Source organism: Pristis pectinata, chromosome 29 (assembly GCF_009764475.1).
Source record: "Pristis pectinata isolate sPriPec2 chromosome 29, sPriPec2.1.pri, whole genome shotgun sequence".
NCBI lineage: Eukaryota > Metazoa > Chordata > Chondrichthyes > Rhinopristiformes > Pristidae > Pristis > Pristis pectinata.
Window position 1 is genome coordinate 1,303,333 of NC_067433.1, and position 18,065 is coordinate 1,321,397.

The 18,065-nt window shown below is 46.7% G+C and overlaps 1 protein-coding gene across 1 annotated transcript in view; it reads right to left on the reverse strand.

Annotated features, from left to right (window-relative positions):
- Nucleotides 1-3,393: 3,393 nt before the first annotated feature.
- Nucleotides 3,394-18,065, reverse strand: part of LOC127584328 (docking protein 2-like) — a 52,890-nt gene continuing 38,218 nt past the window's right edge. Inside the window, exons 4-5 of the mRNA XM_052041032.1 lie at nt 9,231-9,403; nt 3,394-4,542 (exon numbers count right to left, since the gene is read on the reverse strand). Of these exons, the coding sequence (XP_051896992.1) occupies nt 3,499-4,542; nt 9,231-9,403 (1,217 nt within the window). The 3' untranslated portion in view covers nt 3,394-3,498. The remainder of the gene's footprint in view (nt 4,543-9,230; nt 9,404-18,065) is intronic.

Consider the following 18,065-nt stretch of genomic DNA (forward strand, 5'->3'; position numbering starts at 1 on the left):
CTTTCTGCTTTCATTCACATCCGCCTGGGGCCCTTGTTTTTCCTTTCTGGTTCACGTTTTGCAACCAAACATTGGCAAGCAGTGTGCATGCTTCAGACAACTTGCCTGAAATGACTTGCACAATGTTCGACAGTTAGAGGTCACTGCTGAGTCAGTGCTGCCCTTCCATCTCTGAGAACATTGACTGTCTCCACCACCGGCGCTTGGTTACTGCAGCCTGGGACACCCACAAAATGCAGAGCACTTACCCAGCCAGGTGACTCCAACAGCACCTCCCCTTCCCACGTCCCCACCCCCAGTGGTGGCAACACCACTCCCCACGGTGTGGTGCTATATCGTGGAAATATATCGCCAGTCCTTCATCATCGTCGGATCTAACTCCTGGAAGTCCCTCTTCAGGAGCTCCGTGGTCTCGTCCTCACCTGTGGTCTCACCCTCACCTGTGGTATTACCCTCACCAGAAAGACTGCAGCCGTTGAGCTGGCCATCCATGGGTCCCAGCGGCGGGTGGCCAAGGGTTCCGGCCGGTCTGCCTGCCTGCCCGTCTTCCAGGCTTATATCCGCGCGCGGGTGTCCTTGGAGAGGGAGCGCGCAGTCTCCGCGGGCACCCTGGTTGAGTTCTGCCTTTGGTGGCCCCTCAGGAGATTGCGTGTGTCGTGGACGGTGAGAATACGATCCTTCTCTGAAGTGTGGCGTGGTGCGTTTAGTGGGTGCTGTGTTGCGCGTGCGTTTAATGGTATTTAGTTAGCGTTACTTTGCTGTAGTTATGTAGATGCTTAGTTTGTTTTCTTCTCTTTCTGTATTAGTTGTAGTGTACTGACACTGGGTGTCCTTTAGTAGTGCTTTTAGTTAATAAACATTTATATTAAAAAAAAGGGCAGTACTTAGGGAGGGTCCCACTGTGGGAGGGACGGTAACTAATTGTCTGTGAAGCACTTTGAGCTGTGCTACATAAATGCAACTCTGTCTTTCTTTTAACATTTCCTCAGTCTTGTGGTCACTGAGCCAAAGACCATAGCAAACCTACCCACCTGCTTACTCTGCCACGTGCTACCCAGGTGACGGTATCGAACATACAGAATGTCCCAGAGGCAGCTCAAAGGCAGGGCTGTGTAGCAAATGGCTTTATTCAGCTTGAAGAAAGATCTGTTTGTAGTCATTGCTTCCATCCTCTCCGTATGTGCTCCACCTCCACTTGCACTGCATCCTCAGTTTCCTCACAGTGAATCAATATTCTGCTACTCTTGCAAATAGTAACATTCTATCCTTATCACCACTGAAGTGACGAGGTTTCTTTTATGATGCTGCAAGCATGTGCACCCAGAGTGATGTAGAGCTAGTTCTGTGCTTGTCTTGTGCTTGTTCTGCCTTTCCTTTTTTTGGAGGCAGAAGCTTTCAAATGAATGGAAGATAGTTTTCCTTGCGAACAATGGTATTCCGACTGTCGTTCGTGCATCTAATTAAAGAGCAATGGCTCAAGAAAATCAACATTACACAGGATATAAAGGATGTGTTTAGCATCATACTTATCCCCATTACCTTTGCTACCTAGAGAAACCAGCAACATGCTAAACACTGGGATTGGGACCTCTGCTGTTTGTGATATATAGAGGTGACGTGGATGGGTGGATTGGTGGATTTGCAAATGACGCAAAGATTGGTGGACGGTGTAGAAGATTGCCAAAGGATACAGTGGGATATAGATGCAGATATGGGTGGAGAAATGGCAGATGGAATTAATTTGGGCAAGCATGAGGTGTTGCACTTTGGGAGATTAAAAGGAAAGTACACAGTTAATGGCAGGACTCTTAATAGTGTTAATGTACAGCAGGATCTTGAGGTCCAAGTCCATAGCTCCCTGAAGGTGGCTACACAGGTTGATAGTGCGGTAAAGAAGGCGTATGGCATGCTTGCCTTTGTTAGTCGAGGCACTGAGTTCAAGAGTCAGGAAGTTATGTTGCAGCTTTATAAAACTCTGGTTTATTTCTCTTCATCCTCGCCATACTCTTCATCTGCAGTATTGCATTCAATTCTGGTCACCCCGTTACAGGAAGGATATATCCTTTGGCGGTCTTCTGCACTGTCCACGATTCCAATCTTTGAGTCATTTGCGGATTTGCTGGTCCACCTATCCACGTTGTTTCTGTATGTCACAAACAGCAGAGGTCCCAATCTCACTGTTTACCAGGATACTGCCTGGCTAGAGGACACATGCAATAAGGAAAGGTTGGACAAACTAAGGTGATTTTTCCTGGAGTGGCAGAGGCTGAGGGGAAACCTGATGGAAGTTTATAAAATTATGAGAGGTGTGCATAGAGTAGACAGCCAGTATCTTTTTCCCCCAAGGTCGAGAAGTCTAATACATTTAGCTTGCATTTAATGTGAGAGGGGGAAGGGTCAAAGGAGATGTGCGGGGCAAGTTTTTTTACATAGAGAGTGGTGGGTGCCTGGAATGCGCTGCCGGGGTGGTGGTGGAGGCAGATACGATAGAGGCATTTAAGATGCTCTTAGACACACACAAACATGTGCAGAGAATGGAGGGATATGGGCCATGTGCAGGCAGAAGGGATTAGTGTATCATTTGCTTCATCAGCATCATTAGCATCATTTGCTTAAATAGTTGGGCACAACGTTGTGGGCCAAAGGGCCTGTTCCTGTGCAGTTCAGTTCTATGTTCTGTTCACCCAGCACCTTGTGCTCAATGACCAACACCAGTTCCATGCTGGGCAATGCTCAAAGTTTAAAGTTCCCACCTTTATTTTCAAATCCCTCCATGGTGTCACCTCTCTGTGTCTCTGAACATCCCCAGGATCACTCGTCCGGTCACTCCCCCATCACCTTTGGAGGTCCTGGGCTCTGGAATTCCTTCCCTAAACTTCTCCATCTCCCTAAGCTGCTCCTCCAAGTCTGCTCTTTGAACAACCTGTTCCAATATCTCATTAGGTCCATGCTGAGCTGCTCGTAGATGATTCCTTCTTGTCATTAAACGATATTAGAGGTGCTACTGAAGCAGAAGTTGCTGCTTTCCTCTGTTCCTTTGCGCTGCCTAAAATTGAGGGCACGTCATTGTCCAGAGCAGATTCATTGCATTTTACCGAGATAATAAAAATGCCAAAATGCAATCCAGTTTTATTGGGAATGAAATCTATAAAAGGCAATGAGCTGAAGCATTTCAGACAGTTGGCCAGTGGGAAAGGAAGATCACTGATAAAGTGGCAGTTTTCCCAAGCCGTCAGAACTGAGAAGCCTCGCTGGCTTCTCTCCCTCCCTCCCCCCCACTCCATTCCTCGGCAAAGGCCAAGTCACTTCCAGCAGACCCGTCACCTCAGCGAGGAGAAGCCTGCAGTTCAGGTAACGGTCCCGACCTCATTACCCACCGTCCCACCCCCTCAGCCCATCCCACCATTCAGTCCGGTCCCAGGATAAATCCCGGAGTGTCCACCAGCAACCTCCAGTCAGCCCAGCTGTGAGCTGGGATTGGCTGGGCCTTGGCTTCTGTCACTGGGTCCCCTTCTTCTCCAACTTCTTGACCAGGACGTTGTCGTATTCGGAATCCGTGGAGCCATTGCCCTGCTGGTGCACCCTGCCTCCCGATCTCCTTTTGCTGACGCCCTGTTTCGCCGTTGTCGGCACAGCGTAGTCATCCAGGTGTGGATTGTATGGGTACTCGTGGCCTCGTGGGTCACATTCCAAGCCGTGGAGCCTCCATGCATGTCCTTTGACCTCCTCGGGGTTGTCATAGACCGAGGGAGTGTCCGATCCCTCAGGCTCATCGTAGATGTGATCCTTTGGGAGGGGCAAGGTTGCCTTCTCCTTTCTCACAAAGTTGGATTCATCGATGGTGTCGTAAAGTGGGTCTCCTGCTTCCTCATGTTTCTGGGGTAGGAACGTGGTAAACCCCATTTCAGAAACGTTGTCCTGTTGGCTGTGCGGCACTCGGATGAGGGAAGGAAGACATAACGTCTGTGCGATGGCATCGAAGGGAATGGCATACTCCGACTCCACAGCAGCCTCGTCTTCCTGCGGCTTCTTCCCAGCCGCCGACTTGGTGTTGCCCCGTGAGCTGGGTTTGGTGATTACGTCCCGCACCTCGGAGTAGGTTGACTGCACCTCCAGGGACTGAGGCTGGTTTCCTTTGACCGGACCGTATATCGTCATGGTGTGACTTTGATGGCCCTTTGACCCTGGTTTCCAGGGCATCGTGGAGGCTGACCTGGTGTTGGGGTCAGAGGCCGACTCCAGTGACAAGCACCTCAAGGAAGGGAGAATAGCATTTGCCTTGGTTGACTGTTGGCCTTCACCGAGCTCACTTGGCGTCCCCTCCTCCTCAGCCTCGAGAGCAGGTGGGGGAAAAGGTCTGGAGCCCAGAGAAAGCTCATTCTCCACATCACTGGGCAGCTGTTTCTCCTCCTTGAAGCCTTGCCTGACAATTTTGATGGCAGATTCAATGATTTGGAAAATCCCATTTGCCTGCCTGGTGTCGAACTCAAAGTTGCCTTCACCAGATGCACATCGCCGTCCAGCCTCGAAGGAGAACGTCACCTGGAAAGGTAACAGAGAGATGACACATTTACAATGGTTTCCATGGGTGGACCTACTTCCTCAGCTGGTCTGCAGCTCTGTTGTGGTCTACGCCTACCCCACAGAGTTCATTCCAGACGGAGGTCGATCGATTTCTGGGCATGAAGGGATATGGGGATGATGCTGGAAAATGGAAATGGGTGACGACTGCTGGAGCAGGTTCAACAGGCCCACGGCTGACTCCTGCCCCACTGTCACATCCTCCATCCTGCCCCAGAACTCCAGATCTGACCTGCAGAATCCCTGATTTCAATCGCTACCAATGGCTGTGTCTTCCAAGCCCTGGAATCTACTGCCGAAACCTTGCCACCTCTCTCCCTGGCTTCAAGGAACACCTTTAAAATCTCAAACAAGATGCTGGAGGAACTCAGCAGGTCAGGCAGCATCCGTGGACAGTTGACTCCAGATGAAGGGTTCTTGGCTCAAACCATCGACTGTCCATTTTTCCCCACAGACGCTGCTCAACCCGTTGAGTTCCTCCAGCAGTTTGTTTGTTGCTCCAGATCCCAGCATCTGTCGTCTCTTGTGCTTCCTTTAAAATCTCCCTCTCTTTGGACCAATAATCTCCCTAACAGGACAGCAACATTTCAATTTCTATTTTTGCCAATGATTTATTGAAGCAGCTCAAACACTTGCAGCCACCACGGCGATGTTCAATCAAACCCTGAGAATGTGCATCAGCTGAGAACAGTAATTCTTTCAAAAAAAAAGCATTTCTCATTTTTATGTACCTGCACCTTAGCCCGAAGTCAAACAGCTGCCCAGTGATGTGGAGACTTTGGCCATTCTGGGTCCCAGCCACTCACAGGATGTAACATCACTGAGCTGTGGTTAAGTGGGCAGTGCTTTTGCCTCTCACTTAGAAGGCTGTGTGTTGAAGTCCCTTCAGAGACATGGGTACAAACGCCCAGCCTGATATTCCAGCATTGCTTTACTGTCATCCATGTGAGATGTTAAACCAAGGCCCTCAGCTGGATATCAGAGGTGCAGAAGATGGGTGTGCTGGCCAGCTTTAACTTTAGACCATCTATAATATTCAGTAAGAGATAGTCACCATAACACTGCACTCTGTGGGATCTTGCTGTGCATCAATTGTCAGCTGTCTTCTCCACAAATGAGGACCCAGGACAGGCAAAGACCTTCTCTTACCCGGAACCCCACCCACATCAGCACTGCACCTCCACCCCAGCCATCCCACCACCAAACCTCTGAGCTTTCACCTGTGATTTTCAGAGGTCAAACCTCAGGCAGCAGATAAACACGATTGCCTGCACTTGTCCCAAAGTCAAGGTCAGCCTTGCAGGCAGTCCCTGCCCCATCTGATACCTTGCAACCCACTGCTGCTTTGGGGCTCAGCAAATGAAATGCAGAAGCTTTGACTTTTGGACCATGGAGTTTTTCTGTCTGTGTGTAGAAGGGACACTGTGCAGCGTTGGTCCATCGGGCTCCCTGTGTGGCATTCACAGAGGGTACTCCTGCCCTGACATGCTCCTGTGTGTGCCCTCAGCACAAGGAAGCTGCTCCTGTTCACTCTACCACCCAGCTCCCATCACAGCAGGGGTACAGTGCTGTAACAGGACAACTCCAGCCACCTCGCTTCCATCCCGACCTCCAGTGCTGTCTGGGCGCAGTTCCCTGGCTCTCCCTGTGACCATGTGGGTTTCCCTGGTTGCTCCGATTTCCTCCCACATCCCAAATACATTCGGGTTGGTGGTTAATTGGCGGCTGGAGATGACCCCGATTTGGTGGGTGGCAGGGGATTCAGATGGGCATGTGAGAGGGAATAAGTTACAGAGAAATAGGTGGGGATCATGATTGCTCTAAGCTGGCATTGACTGGATGGGCTGAATGGCCTCCTATGCCAACACTCCCCGCTGGCTGAGAGAGTGCTGGTTGTGTTGTGTTGACTGGGAACAACCTGTCCTAAACCTCTAGACCCAGAGAGCTCACAAATTATAAACATGTGAAAACAGAAGCAGAGGGTCTGAACTCAGGACCACTCGAGACACCCACTGGCTTGATTGCAAGGACAACTCATCAATGGTTCTCAAAGTGCAGTTGGAATAATTGGATGTGACCTTCAAATAGCACCATAAGCATGAGGCTCTATCTCCCAGCCTGTGCAGACTGGTAAATTGAACAAATCCATGAATGTTTTAGAATAATGGCTTTGTTTACCTATTGTCAGATGAGCACCTGGAAGTGAATTAAAACCTTCAATTTAAGCTGGTATTATAAAAATCCTCAGGTTGCTCGTATAATTAAAACTCCTCAACTGAATTACAACCTTGAAATTTAACTCATGAAAACTGTTATTCTGAAAATCAAAACACTTTTAAAACGGATGCCTTGTACTCCCTGACAGATCAGATTGCTAAGACCAGGGAATGTCTTGTCAGTAATAAGATACTTAATGCAAGACCTGTTACTGCCCTGCACTCTCTGAAAAGGAGAACTTCCTGTCAGGAAATTCAGATCATTAGAACCAGCAGCAGAATCAGGCCTTCGACCCCTTCATCATTCAGAAAGATCATGGCTGATCCTGCACTTGAGTTCTGCTCCCACTTCCCCTCCGATTCCCATAGTGTCAGGAACCTATGGGTCTCCGCCTTGGATGTACTCAATGATCACATCTGACAAATCTCCAGGCAAGAGATCCCCAAAGATTCACCGCTCCTTGAATGAATAGGTTAATCTTCATTGGTTCCATGTGACCAATCCCCAATCCAGCGACCATGCTCCCTGGTTCCTGATTCTTGGGAAACTGTCCCTCAACATCTACCCTGTCAATCCAATTCAGAACCGTCTGTGTCTCAATGACATCACCTTTTATTCTACATCTGAACAACACGGAGAATCAAATAGCAAGGGAGATAGGTCAGGGTTAAAGTAAATGTGGGGGAGGATCCCAGTGGAGAGAAATCTAGAAAGTTTAGAGAAAAAGCAAGGAGTCATTGGAAGGAGATTGAAGTAAGGGAACCAAACTGTCAGCAAGGGACTGAGCATACAGAGTATTCGTAATAAGGCAGACAAATTAACGGCACAAATGGATATAAAAGGATATATAAATAATTGCCACTGCAGAGGTATGGCTACAGGTTAGAACACAGAACAGTACAGCACTGGAAGAGGCCATTCAGCCCACAATGTCTGTGTTGACCATGATGCCAATTTAAATTCGACATCTGCCTGCACGTGATCTATATCCTTCAATTCCCTGCTGTTCATGTACCTGTCTATATGTCTCTTAAACGTAATTAAATTAAAAGGTTGAGCAATACTGGGAGCTAAGTATTCAATGTGTAGGAAGAACAGGCAAGAAGGGAAAGTTTATAAATGATGAAAACCGAGCAAGAGTGGAAATGGATGTTGGCTTGGAAAATCAAGACATTGATTTAGTCTGGCTGGAGGTGAGATACCCCAAGGGGCAGACAACCTTGGTGAATGCTCTACAGGCCTTTAGGAATGTAGTGGATATCATCAAACAGGAAACTAGGAATGCATGTAGCAAGGGTATGACAGTAATTATGGGTGACTTCAATCCAAATGTAGATTGGACAAGCAAAGTAGCATTAGTTCTGTGGAGTACCTGTGGAATGGATTTCTGAGTCAGTACATTGAGCAGTCAATGAGGAAACAGGCAAACCTAGTTGGTCCTGTGCAGTGAGAAAGGGTTAAATAATAATCTTGTTGTTCACAGTCCTTAGGGGAGGATAACCGTAACGTTAATAAACCGTAACATAAAATGGGAAAGGTCAGATTAGACTAAGTCAACATGGATTTACAAAAGGGAACAAGTTCACCAAGATCCTTCCATTTACTTGTTTCTCACAAATTATATAATCTGTTTCCCCGCTTTTCCCAACAATTGAGAAACCTCAGATTATTCCATATTATACTCTCCCTGCCTCCTTTTTGCTCAGTTGCTTAACAGCTATAACCTTTTGGAGAGTTTACATCATCTCCAGACCCAACTTACCCACGTATGTCTGTATCACAAACAAGTCTGGTGTGGAGTACTACATCTTTCCATCCTGAATGATTAGCAGTAATGATGTGGTCCCTCACTATGCTTGGTTTTCTGACCTATAACCAGACCCCCATCCATGCCAACATACAAATCCCTTTTGAAGATTCAGACAAATTACATGCATAGATCCTGTCCCTTTTATCCACTGAGTTCCATCCTCGACAACTGCTACCATAAAGTCATGTAAATTCTGCCAAATTATGTGATTTATTCAAGTGAAACAAAGGACTGCAGATGCTGGAATCCAGATGAAAAACACAATGATGCTGGAGGAACTCAGCAGGCCAGGCAGCATCCGTGGAGAAAAGCAGGTGGTCAATGTTTCGGGTCAGGACCCTTCTTCAGGACTGAAGATAGGAAAAGGGGAAGCCCAATATATAGGAGGGAAAAGCAGAGCAGAAGAAGAGTCCTGAAGAAGGGTCCTGACCCGAAACATTGACGGCCTGCTTTTCTCCACGGATGGTGCCTGGCCTGCTGAGTCCCTCCAGCATCATCGTGTTTTTGATTTATTCAAGTGCCCTATCCACATCCTAAAGAAAACATTTGGGAATTTTGCCAACAACTGGTCAGTGGTTCTCTTTCCCTCCCTCCATTTGTTGTTCAGAGAGGCCACATTTACCTTGTCTCGTCCAAAGCGTCTCAGAAACCTGTATGGCCAGACATAGAGAACCTCGCCGCTTTTAAGGTCCTTCAGTTCCAAACCATCTTCCTCTACACCGAGCAGAAACATTCCCTGCAGGTGGCATCTCTCCGCTGCCTCCGTCTTCCGCACGGCCACTCGGAATTCTTTCACTGCACAACATAAAATGTGGGTGATCAAAGATCAGATCTACAAGAACAATGTGATGGGATGTTCTTCACACTGGGTGCTCCAGAGGTGAAGCTGTTCATTGTCATTGTGTTACAGAGGGAGTCCTGGTCCTTCTAAAACCAAAGGGCATGCACTTAAAGTGAGAGGGGGTAAGTACAAAGAAGATGTGGAGGGCAGAGAGCGGTGGGTGTCTGGAATGTGCTGCCAGGGGTGGCGGTGGAGGCAGATGTGACAGAGGTGGTTAAAAGGTTCTTAGAGAGCGACATGAATGTGTAGAGAACGGAGAGATATGGACATTGTGTAGGCAGAGTGATTAGTTAGGTATTTAATTGCTAGTTCAGCACAACACCGTGGGCTGAAGGGCCTGTTCCTGTGCTGTGCTGTTCTATGTTCTATGTTCTGTGTTCTATGTTCTATGGCCAGTACCACCAGCGAGATATTAAAGTCCAGTAACAAAGTCATGGCCCAATTAATGTCTTCCATCAATAATAACCACTGCTGAGTCAATGATCTCAGTGCTGGTCAGTGGGATCCTGCTGCACATGTCCCAGACTGGGAACTACTGATAAGGGTGCCACTTGCTGAGTGTAACTTTATTGCTGATGACACAAAACTGAGTGAAGCAATGAAGAGGATGCAAAGAGGCTTCGAGGGGATGGACAAAATGCTTGAGTGGGCATTGACTTGTCGAAGGGACGATTGTGTGGAAAGTGAAGTTGCTGAGTGTTGTTAAATGGTGAGAATATTGAGGAGTGTTGACGTCCAAAGAAATCTGACTGTTCCTGCTGAGCAGTCACTGAAAGCTAACGTGCAGGTGCAGTGAGCACTGAGGGAGGTAAATGGTACGTAACTCGAGTTCAAGTAAACATGTCTCCGTATTATTTTGGGTCTTTGAGACACAGTGGGATATTGTGTACAATTCTGGTCTTACCTAAGAAAGGGTGTGGAGGCTCGATCAATGACTTCATCAAAAATCAGTACATTTCTGGATAATGAGAGGGATCAAGAGAATAGGGCAGCAAACCGGTGGTGAGGTGGAAGCTCAGCCTTGACGTTGGATGGTGGAGCGGGTGATGGCCCTGTTTCTTGTGCTCTAAAGGCCCTCCTCGCCGGTGGATGTGTAAAATCCCAACACTACTAAAGGTGGAACAGTGGGAGTTTTATTCAGTGTCCCAGACAATATTTATCCCCAAGCAACAACTAAAGCAGATGATCTGGTTCATTATTTCACTGCTGTATGTGAGAGTTTGTTATCCACAAGATGATGCTGTGATTCCTGGATCACACCAGTGAAGGGTGCGTACTGAGATTGTGAATGGTTTTTACATTTCACTTTTAAGTGTTTTCTGGCGTTGATTTACATGGTCATAAATATGTATAATTCCTTTATTAGAACCGCATAATAAGATTGTTCTAGGGGTTTCTTGCTGTTAAACCAGGAAGAAAACCTTTAAAATGAAATTGGTTGCATTGGAATACTGCAGCAGAATGTGAAAGTGATGAACTTTTAACGTGTGTGCCCTGTAGCTTTGGGATTACAGTGAGTGAAACATCGGTTGAAGGTAAATTCCTTCCTGGGGCACAAGAGAGAGCAGAGCAGAATGCTACTTGGGTGATGGCGACAACAGTGACTAATGGAACACAGGGACGCCCTCGACAGCTGGAGTTACTCATAAACATTGATCTGCACTTCCAGTAGGAGGCAAGGATGATTGGAATCGAGATGGCAGGTACTGGTCTCTCTGGTCACATTAGCTGCTGGCAGTGTGGGTTTACTGAACCTTAAGTACAGCCACAGGGACTCCATTGAAAGCTACTACCTGTGTCTGTCTAACTGCCAGTACAATGTATTCTGATCCATCTGATCTTGTCTCCACCTGAATCGTTGCTTGGCAGTGGTTACACACCAGCCATACAATTTAACTGATTAAGAAATGCAAGAAAAGTTCAAGTTACCCAGCCCAGAACACACATAACGAGCAATGATTAGCACTCCTCATTTAACCCTCTGTGTGCCCCGATGACATAGAGGACACCTGCCAATCTGCGTCCTCTCTGAGACAAAAGCAGAATTGCTGGAAATACTCAGTGGGTCAGGCAGCATCTGGGGAAAGAGAAACGGAGTTAACTTTTGAACTTCTCCCTCCACAGATACTGCCTGACCTGTGGAATATTCCCAGCCCTCTGTTTTTACCTCTGGTTCCCAGCATCGGCAGTTCTCTGTTGGCATCTACAGTGACTTCTCTGACATCAGGCTGCTCACTCTTCATCACTACCCTTACCCCACCTCTCCTTGGTGCATCCCTTTTCACACTGCCCACCTGTGTCCCACCTCAACTACTGCAGACATTGAAGGTAGTGGCATCCAGCACATTCCAAGCATCTCCATCTGTTCCTCATCATCCTTAGGACATGATGCTTTGCCTTTGTTATCTCCTCACTCAGGAGGATTTCTTCAGGCAGTTGTTTTGGAAAGTCTCCAGCCTGTAACTGTCCGTATTGCAAGCACTCTAAACCGCCTAACAACATGCTGAAAAAATTGGTGTTAAAAATCCTAGGCGTGGTCTTTATTCCCACATGCTAACAACCTTGCAGCTCTTTAAACAATGTTATCAGAGACGTTTTTCTCAAAGAGTGACAAGGCTACTTAATAACAGCAATGTTGGTTTCTGTCTGTCAATTTTCCATCCACAAGCAGTAATTGCAGCATGTCACACCCACCGCTCATTTCACAGTGAAGATGGGTGTCTCTTCGAGAGCTTACACCCTGTCAGTTCTTGTAGTTGGTCTGGAAGGAAAAGTTTAACTTCCACTTGTTTAAAAAAATAGAACCTCCATTTCCACAACATCTTACACAACCTCTGGACATCCCAAAGCACTTTACAATGGAAAGTCACTGTCATAGAAGTTGGAACATGGCAGCGAGTTTGTACACAGCAAGATCCCACAAAACAGCCATGTGGTACAATCAAATAATCTGCTTGTAGGATGTAGATTGAGGAATAGATCATCAGTTCACCCCCCAACACAGGTTTTTGAATAAATATCTGTCCCTCTGAGAGGACCGATGAGACCCTTGGTTAAACGGGGTGTCAGGCAGTCTCTCAGTTTGGCACTGGAGTATCAGCCCAGAATTTGGAGCTTCAGTCTTTGGAGGGAGACTCGAAACCCACAGTTCTGGCTCAGGCAAGGTTGGTGCCCAAGGAACCACAGCTGCTGATGAGGTGAGATGTTTCCTGTGACACCAGAAAGCACTTCACAGGCAATACTAGATATTTTGTAGGTGTAGTCCCTGAGAGAATGAGGCATCAGGTTCCACACAGCAACAACTCTCGAGCTGCACTGAGATCGGTGGCTAATTGGGAGTTACTTTGCAGCTTAGTGTCAGAATAACTCTCCTCTTCATTGATTCAGGCAACCCAATGGCTCAGCAGGTAGACCCGCTGTCTCACAGCTTCAGTGACCTGTACTCAATCCCAAGCGCCAGTGCTGTCTGTGTAGAGTTTGCAAGTGCTCCCTGTGACCGTGTGGGTTTCCCCAGGTGCCCTGGTTTCCTCCCACATCCCAAAGACATGCAAGGTCGGTGGGTTAACACTCCACTGTAAATTGTCCCCAGTGTGTGGGTGTTGGAAGAATAAAGGGAGGTTGAATGTGAGAGGAAAGGGGTACCAGGAAATAGTGGGAATGGAACTGATGGGAATGTTCTGAGAGCTGGTATTAACTGGATGGGCAGAATGGCCTTTTCTCTGTCATAAGAAATACAAGTTATGGGATCATACATGTCTATGGATACCGCTAACCCTCAACGTGGGGCTGTTGACCTTAACCCCCTAGACTTTCAGCAGGAAGATGGAAAAGATGGGAAGTTGTTTAGTTCTGAGAAAGGGTCAGATTGGAAATCAGCACACAGGGAGGAAGGATGTGCAGTACTTTGTAGAGTAGCTCTGGGTATCATAGGTCAAAGGGAATGAGGTACGTCACCCCTGAGAGAGAGGCACACATGGTTGTGGGGGAAGACATGTTGGCCCTTTCACCAATGTTCGCGTTACACTGGTCACACTTCACAAACATAACTTGTGTGTGAGGTGCCTTGGGATCTCGCTGAGGGCCGAGATCTGGTTACAAGCTCTTCCCCTGTCTCTCTCCCTCGACCTTCATTGCCCAACCTCAGATCAGTGTTTCCAGTCACGTCTATTTTCCCCTGAGCAGCACCAGATAACATTCTTTACCTTAAAGACATCAAATGGATATCAGTCCTGTTATCGGTTACTAACAATCTTCTTTGTAAAACAGTTAGCAGGCAGGCAAGTGTTTCATCATGTTCTGTCCAAATATATTGAAATCCCAGTGCTTGTTCCTCCAATCACACCTGCAGCTTTCACAGGGGAATGGAATAAATCCCCGGCAAGGACTGATGTGTATGTCAAGATGTGGGCTCTATTCTCATCTTTTTCACTTCAGACAAGTTTATATCGACCCAAAGCTCTCCAGATGAAAAATATGTTGGATGCAGAGTCAAGCTTTCTCTGCACTGTCCTATCAAACATACACAGGGGAGATGTAGCATAAGTCACATACAGGCTAAAGCTCCCTTTGTCCCAAGACAGATACAGCATGGGCTACATACAAAGTAAAGTTCCCTCTCCACCGCCCCATCAAACACTCCCAGGGCAGGTACATCACAGGGAAAAACTCCCTCTACACTGTTCGATCACATACTTCCAGAGCAGGTACAGAATGGGTAGGATACAGAATGGAATTTCACCTACATAGTCCCATCAAACATTCTCAGGGCTGGTACAACACAGGTGCTGGAGAGATTAGAGCCGCTCCTATACGCTGCCACTCCAAGCAGGAGCAACATGCGGTGGTAGACAGTTACTGAGTTATCCACTTCCTGATTGCACTGACAGCTGTCAGTTATATGAGGGATTTATGGCAAGATAACGTGTCAATCTTTCAAGACAGGAAGTGGTTTACCTACTCAAGACGTGAGTGACATTGACAGTTCTACGTTTATTCTCTATTCCTGACCTGACTCAGGAGTGGCATCAGTTGGACCATTTCACACACTCTTGACTTTTACCATCATTGCTGGGACCAAATTTTAATCAGGAACCTTCCAGGTTATTGGTACAATTGATTGTGACATTAATACTGTTAGGATTATACCTCGATACCAATGGTTTTCTGGGCTGCTGCAATATCCCACAGTTTGTCTGAGTGCCTCGAATCTCATGTTTATAAACCTGTACTCCCCACAATGAACCATTGAAGGGTAAGAACCCTCTGAGCCAAGTCACTTACACTCATATTTGCAGATGTTTGAATTGAATAGTCCAGCAGTGTTAGGAGCACCACACAAACTAGATTTGCAGGGGGAGGGGAAGCAGAATGTTAGAGCAGATAGTGAGGTGGAGGAGGATAAAGGTCATGCGAGGACTGCAGGTATGGACAGAAATCAAAGGTTTGTACATGATAGAAATGCTCTCAGGTGCATCTATTTCAATGCAAGAAGTATTGTACGTAAAGCAGATGAGTTTAGGGCATGGATTGGCAAGTGGGATTATGACATTATTGCTATTAGTGAGACTTGGTTGCAGGAGGGGCAGGACCGGCAGCTTAATGTTCCGGGGTTCCGTTGTTTCAGACGTGATAGAGGGGGAGAGATGAAATGGGGAGGAGTGGCGTTACTGGTCAGGGAAAATATCACAGCTGTGCCCGGAGGGCTCATCCACAGAGGCCATATGAGTGGAGCTGAAGAACAGGAAAGGTGTGACCACACTAATAGGGTTGTATTATAGACCGCCCAATAGTCAGAGAAAACTGGAGGAACAAATCTATAGAGAGATAGCAGACCGATGTAAGAAACAGAAAGTCGTAATAGCAGGGGATTTTAACTTTCCGCATATTGACTGGGACTCCCACACTGTGAAAGGGCTGGATGGCTTGGAGTTTGTCAAATGTGTTCAGGAAAGTTTTCTATATCAATATATAGAGGTACCAACGAGAGAGAATGCAATACTTGATCTTCTATTAGGGAACCAGACAGGTCAGGTGACAGAAGTATGTGTAGGTGAACACTTTGGGTCCATTGACCATAATGTCATTAGTTTCAAGTTAATTATATATAAGGATAGGTCTGGTCCTCGAGTTGAGGGTCTAAATTGGAGAAAGGCCAATTTTGTGGAAATAAGAAAGGATCTAGGAAGAGTGGATTGGGATGAGTTGTTTTCTGACAAGGATGTGCTCAGTAAGTGGAAGGCCTTCAAAGCCGAAACTTTGAGAGTGCAGAGTTTGTATGTTCCTGCCAGGATTAAAGGCAAAGTTAACAAGCATAGGGAACCTTGGTTTTCAAGGGATATTGGCGATCTGGTTAAGAAAAAGAGAGAGGTGTATAGCAGGTATAGGCAACTAGGAACAAATGAGGTACTTGAAGAGTATAGAAAATGTAAGAAAATACTAAAGAAAGGAATCAGGAAGGCAAAAAGAAGACATGTGGTTGCTTTGGCAGATAATGTGAAGGTAAACCCGAAGGGTTTCTACAAGTATATGAAGAGTAAAAGGATAGTAAGGGACAAAATTGGTCCCCTAGAAGATCAGAGTGGTCGTCTATGTGTAGAGCCTCAGGATACAGGGGAGATCTTAACAGTTTTTTTGCATCAGTATTTACTCAGGAAACTGGCATAGTGGATATGGAAGGAAGGGAAACAGGCAATAGTGTCATGGAATATATAGAGATTAAAGAGGAGGAGGTGCTTGCCGCCTTATGGCGAATTAAGGTAGATAAATCCCCCGGGACTGACAAGATATTTCCTCGGACCTTGAGAGAGACTAGTGTAGAAATTGCAGGGGCCCTGGCAGAAATATTTAAAATGTCCTTAGCCACGGGTGTGGTGCCGGAGGGTAGCTCATGTTGTTCCGTTGTTTAAAAAAGGCCTAAAAGTAAACCAGGTAATTACAGGCCGGTGAGCCTGACATCAGTAGTGGGTAAATTATTGGAAGGTGTTCTGAGAGATCGGATATACAAGTATTTGGACAGCCAAGGGCTGATTAAGGATAGTCAGCATGTGCATGATAGATCGTGTTTAACGAATCTTGTAGAGTTTTTCGAGGAGGTTACCAAGAAAGTAGATGAAGGAAAGGCTGTGGATGTTGTCTACATGGACTTTAGGAAGGCCTTTGACAAGGTCCCATATGGGAGGTTAGTTCAGAAGGTTCAGACACTAGGTATCCATGGAGAGGTTGTAAACTGGATTCGAAATTGGCTGAGTGGGAGAAGACAGAGAGTGGTTGTGGATGACTGTTTCTCAGACTGGAGGCCTGTGACTGGTGGTGTACCTCAAGCATCTGTGCTGGGGCCATTGTTGTTTGTTGTCTATATCAATGATCTAGATGATAATGTGGTAAATTGGATCAGCAAGTTTGCTGATGACACTAAGATTGGAGGCGTTGTGGACAGCGAGGGAGGATTTCAAAGCTTGCAGAGGGATCTGAACCAAATGGAAAAATGGTCCAGAAAATGGCAGATGGAATTTAATGCAGACAAGTGTGAGGTGTTGCATTTTGGAAGGACAAATCGAGGGAGGACATACACAGTAAATGGTAGGGCACTGAGGAGTGCGGAGGAACAAAGGGAACTGGGAGTTCAGATACATAATTCCCTGAAAGTGGCGTCACAGGTAGACAGGGTTGTAAAGAAGGCTTTTGGCATCCTGGCATTTATAAATTAAAGTATTAAGTATAGGAGTTGGGATGTTATGGTGAGGTTGTATAAGACATTGGTGAGGCAAAATTTGGAGTATTGGTGTGCAGTTTCTGGTCACCTAACTACAGGAAGGATATCAGTAAGATTGAAAGAGTGCAAAGGAGATTTACTAGAATGTTGCCGGGTCTTCAGGGGTTGAGTTACAGGGAGAGATTGAACAGGTTAGGACTTTATTCCTTGGAGCGTAGAAGAATGAGGCAAGATTTGATAGAGGTTTACAAAATTATGAAGGGTATAGACAGAGTAAATGCGAGTAGGCTCTTTCCACCTAGATTAGGAGAGATAAGTACGAGAGGACATGGCTTTAGGGTGAAGGGGGAAAGGTTTATGGGGAACATTAGGGGGAACTTGTTCACTCAGAGAGTGGTGGGAGTGTGGAACAGACTGCCATCTGATGGTGGTAAATGTGGGCTAACTCTTAAGTTTTAAGAACAAATTGGATAGATACATGGACGGAGAGGTCTGGAGGGTTTAGGGACGGTGCAGGTAAATGGGACTAGTGGAATAAAGCCTCGGCACAGACTAGAAGGGCCAAATGGCCTGTTTTCTGTGCTGTAGTGTTCTATGGTTCTAAAATCAACAGCGCACTCAGTGGGACTGATCTGAAACATCTCAGCAACGGAGTGACGTCAGAGGGCAGTAGGGTCAAGAATGGACCATGAAACCCAGGATGGGTTTTGGGCAGATTCCCCACCCTGGACTGAACAGGGTTCTTCCAACAATCCAGCTGCTGTAGTGGTCTGTGGTCCTGGGCAATCTCAGAGCCCATCGCACTCCTGGAGTTGGCTGCTTGGACATTTGGAACAGGAAGCACTTTCTGCTATTCCCTGATGAGAACATAAAGCCCAAGCTCTCAGTGACTGGATGAGGAGGAA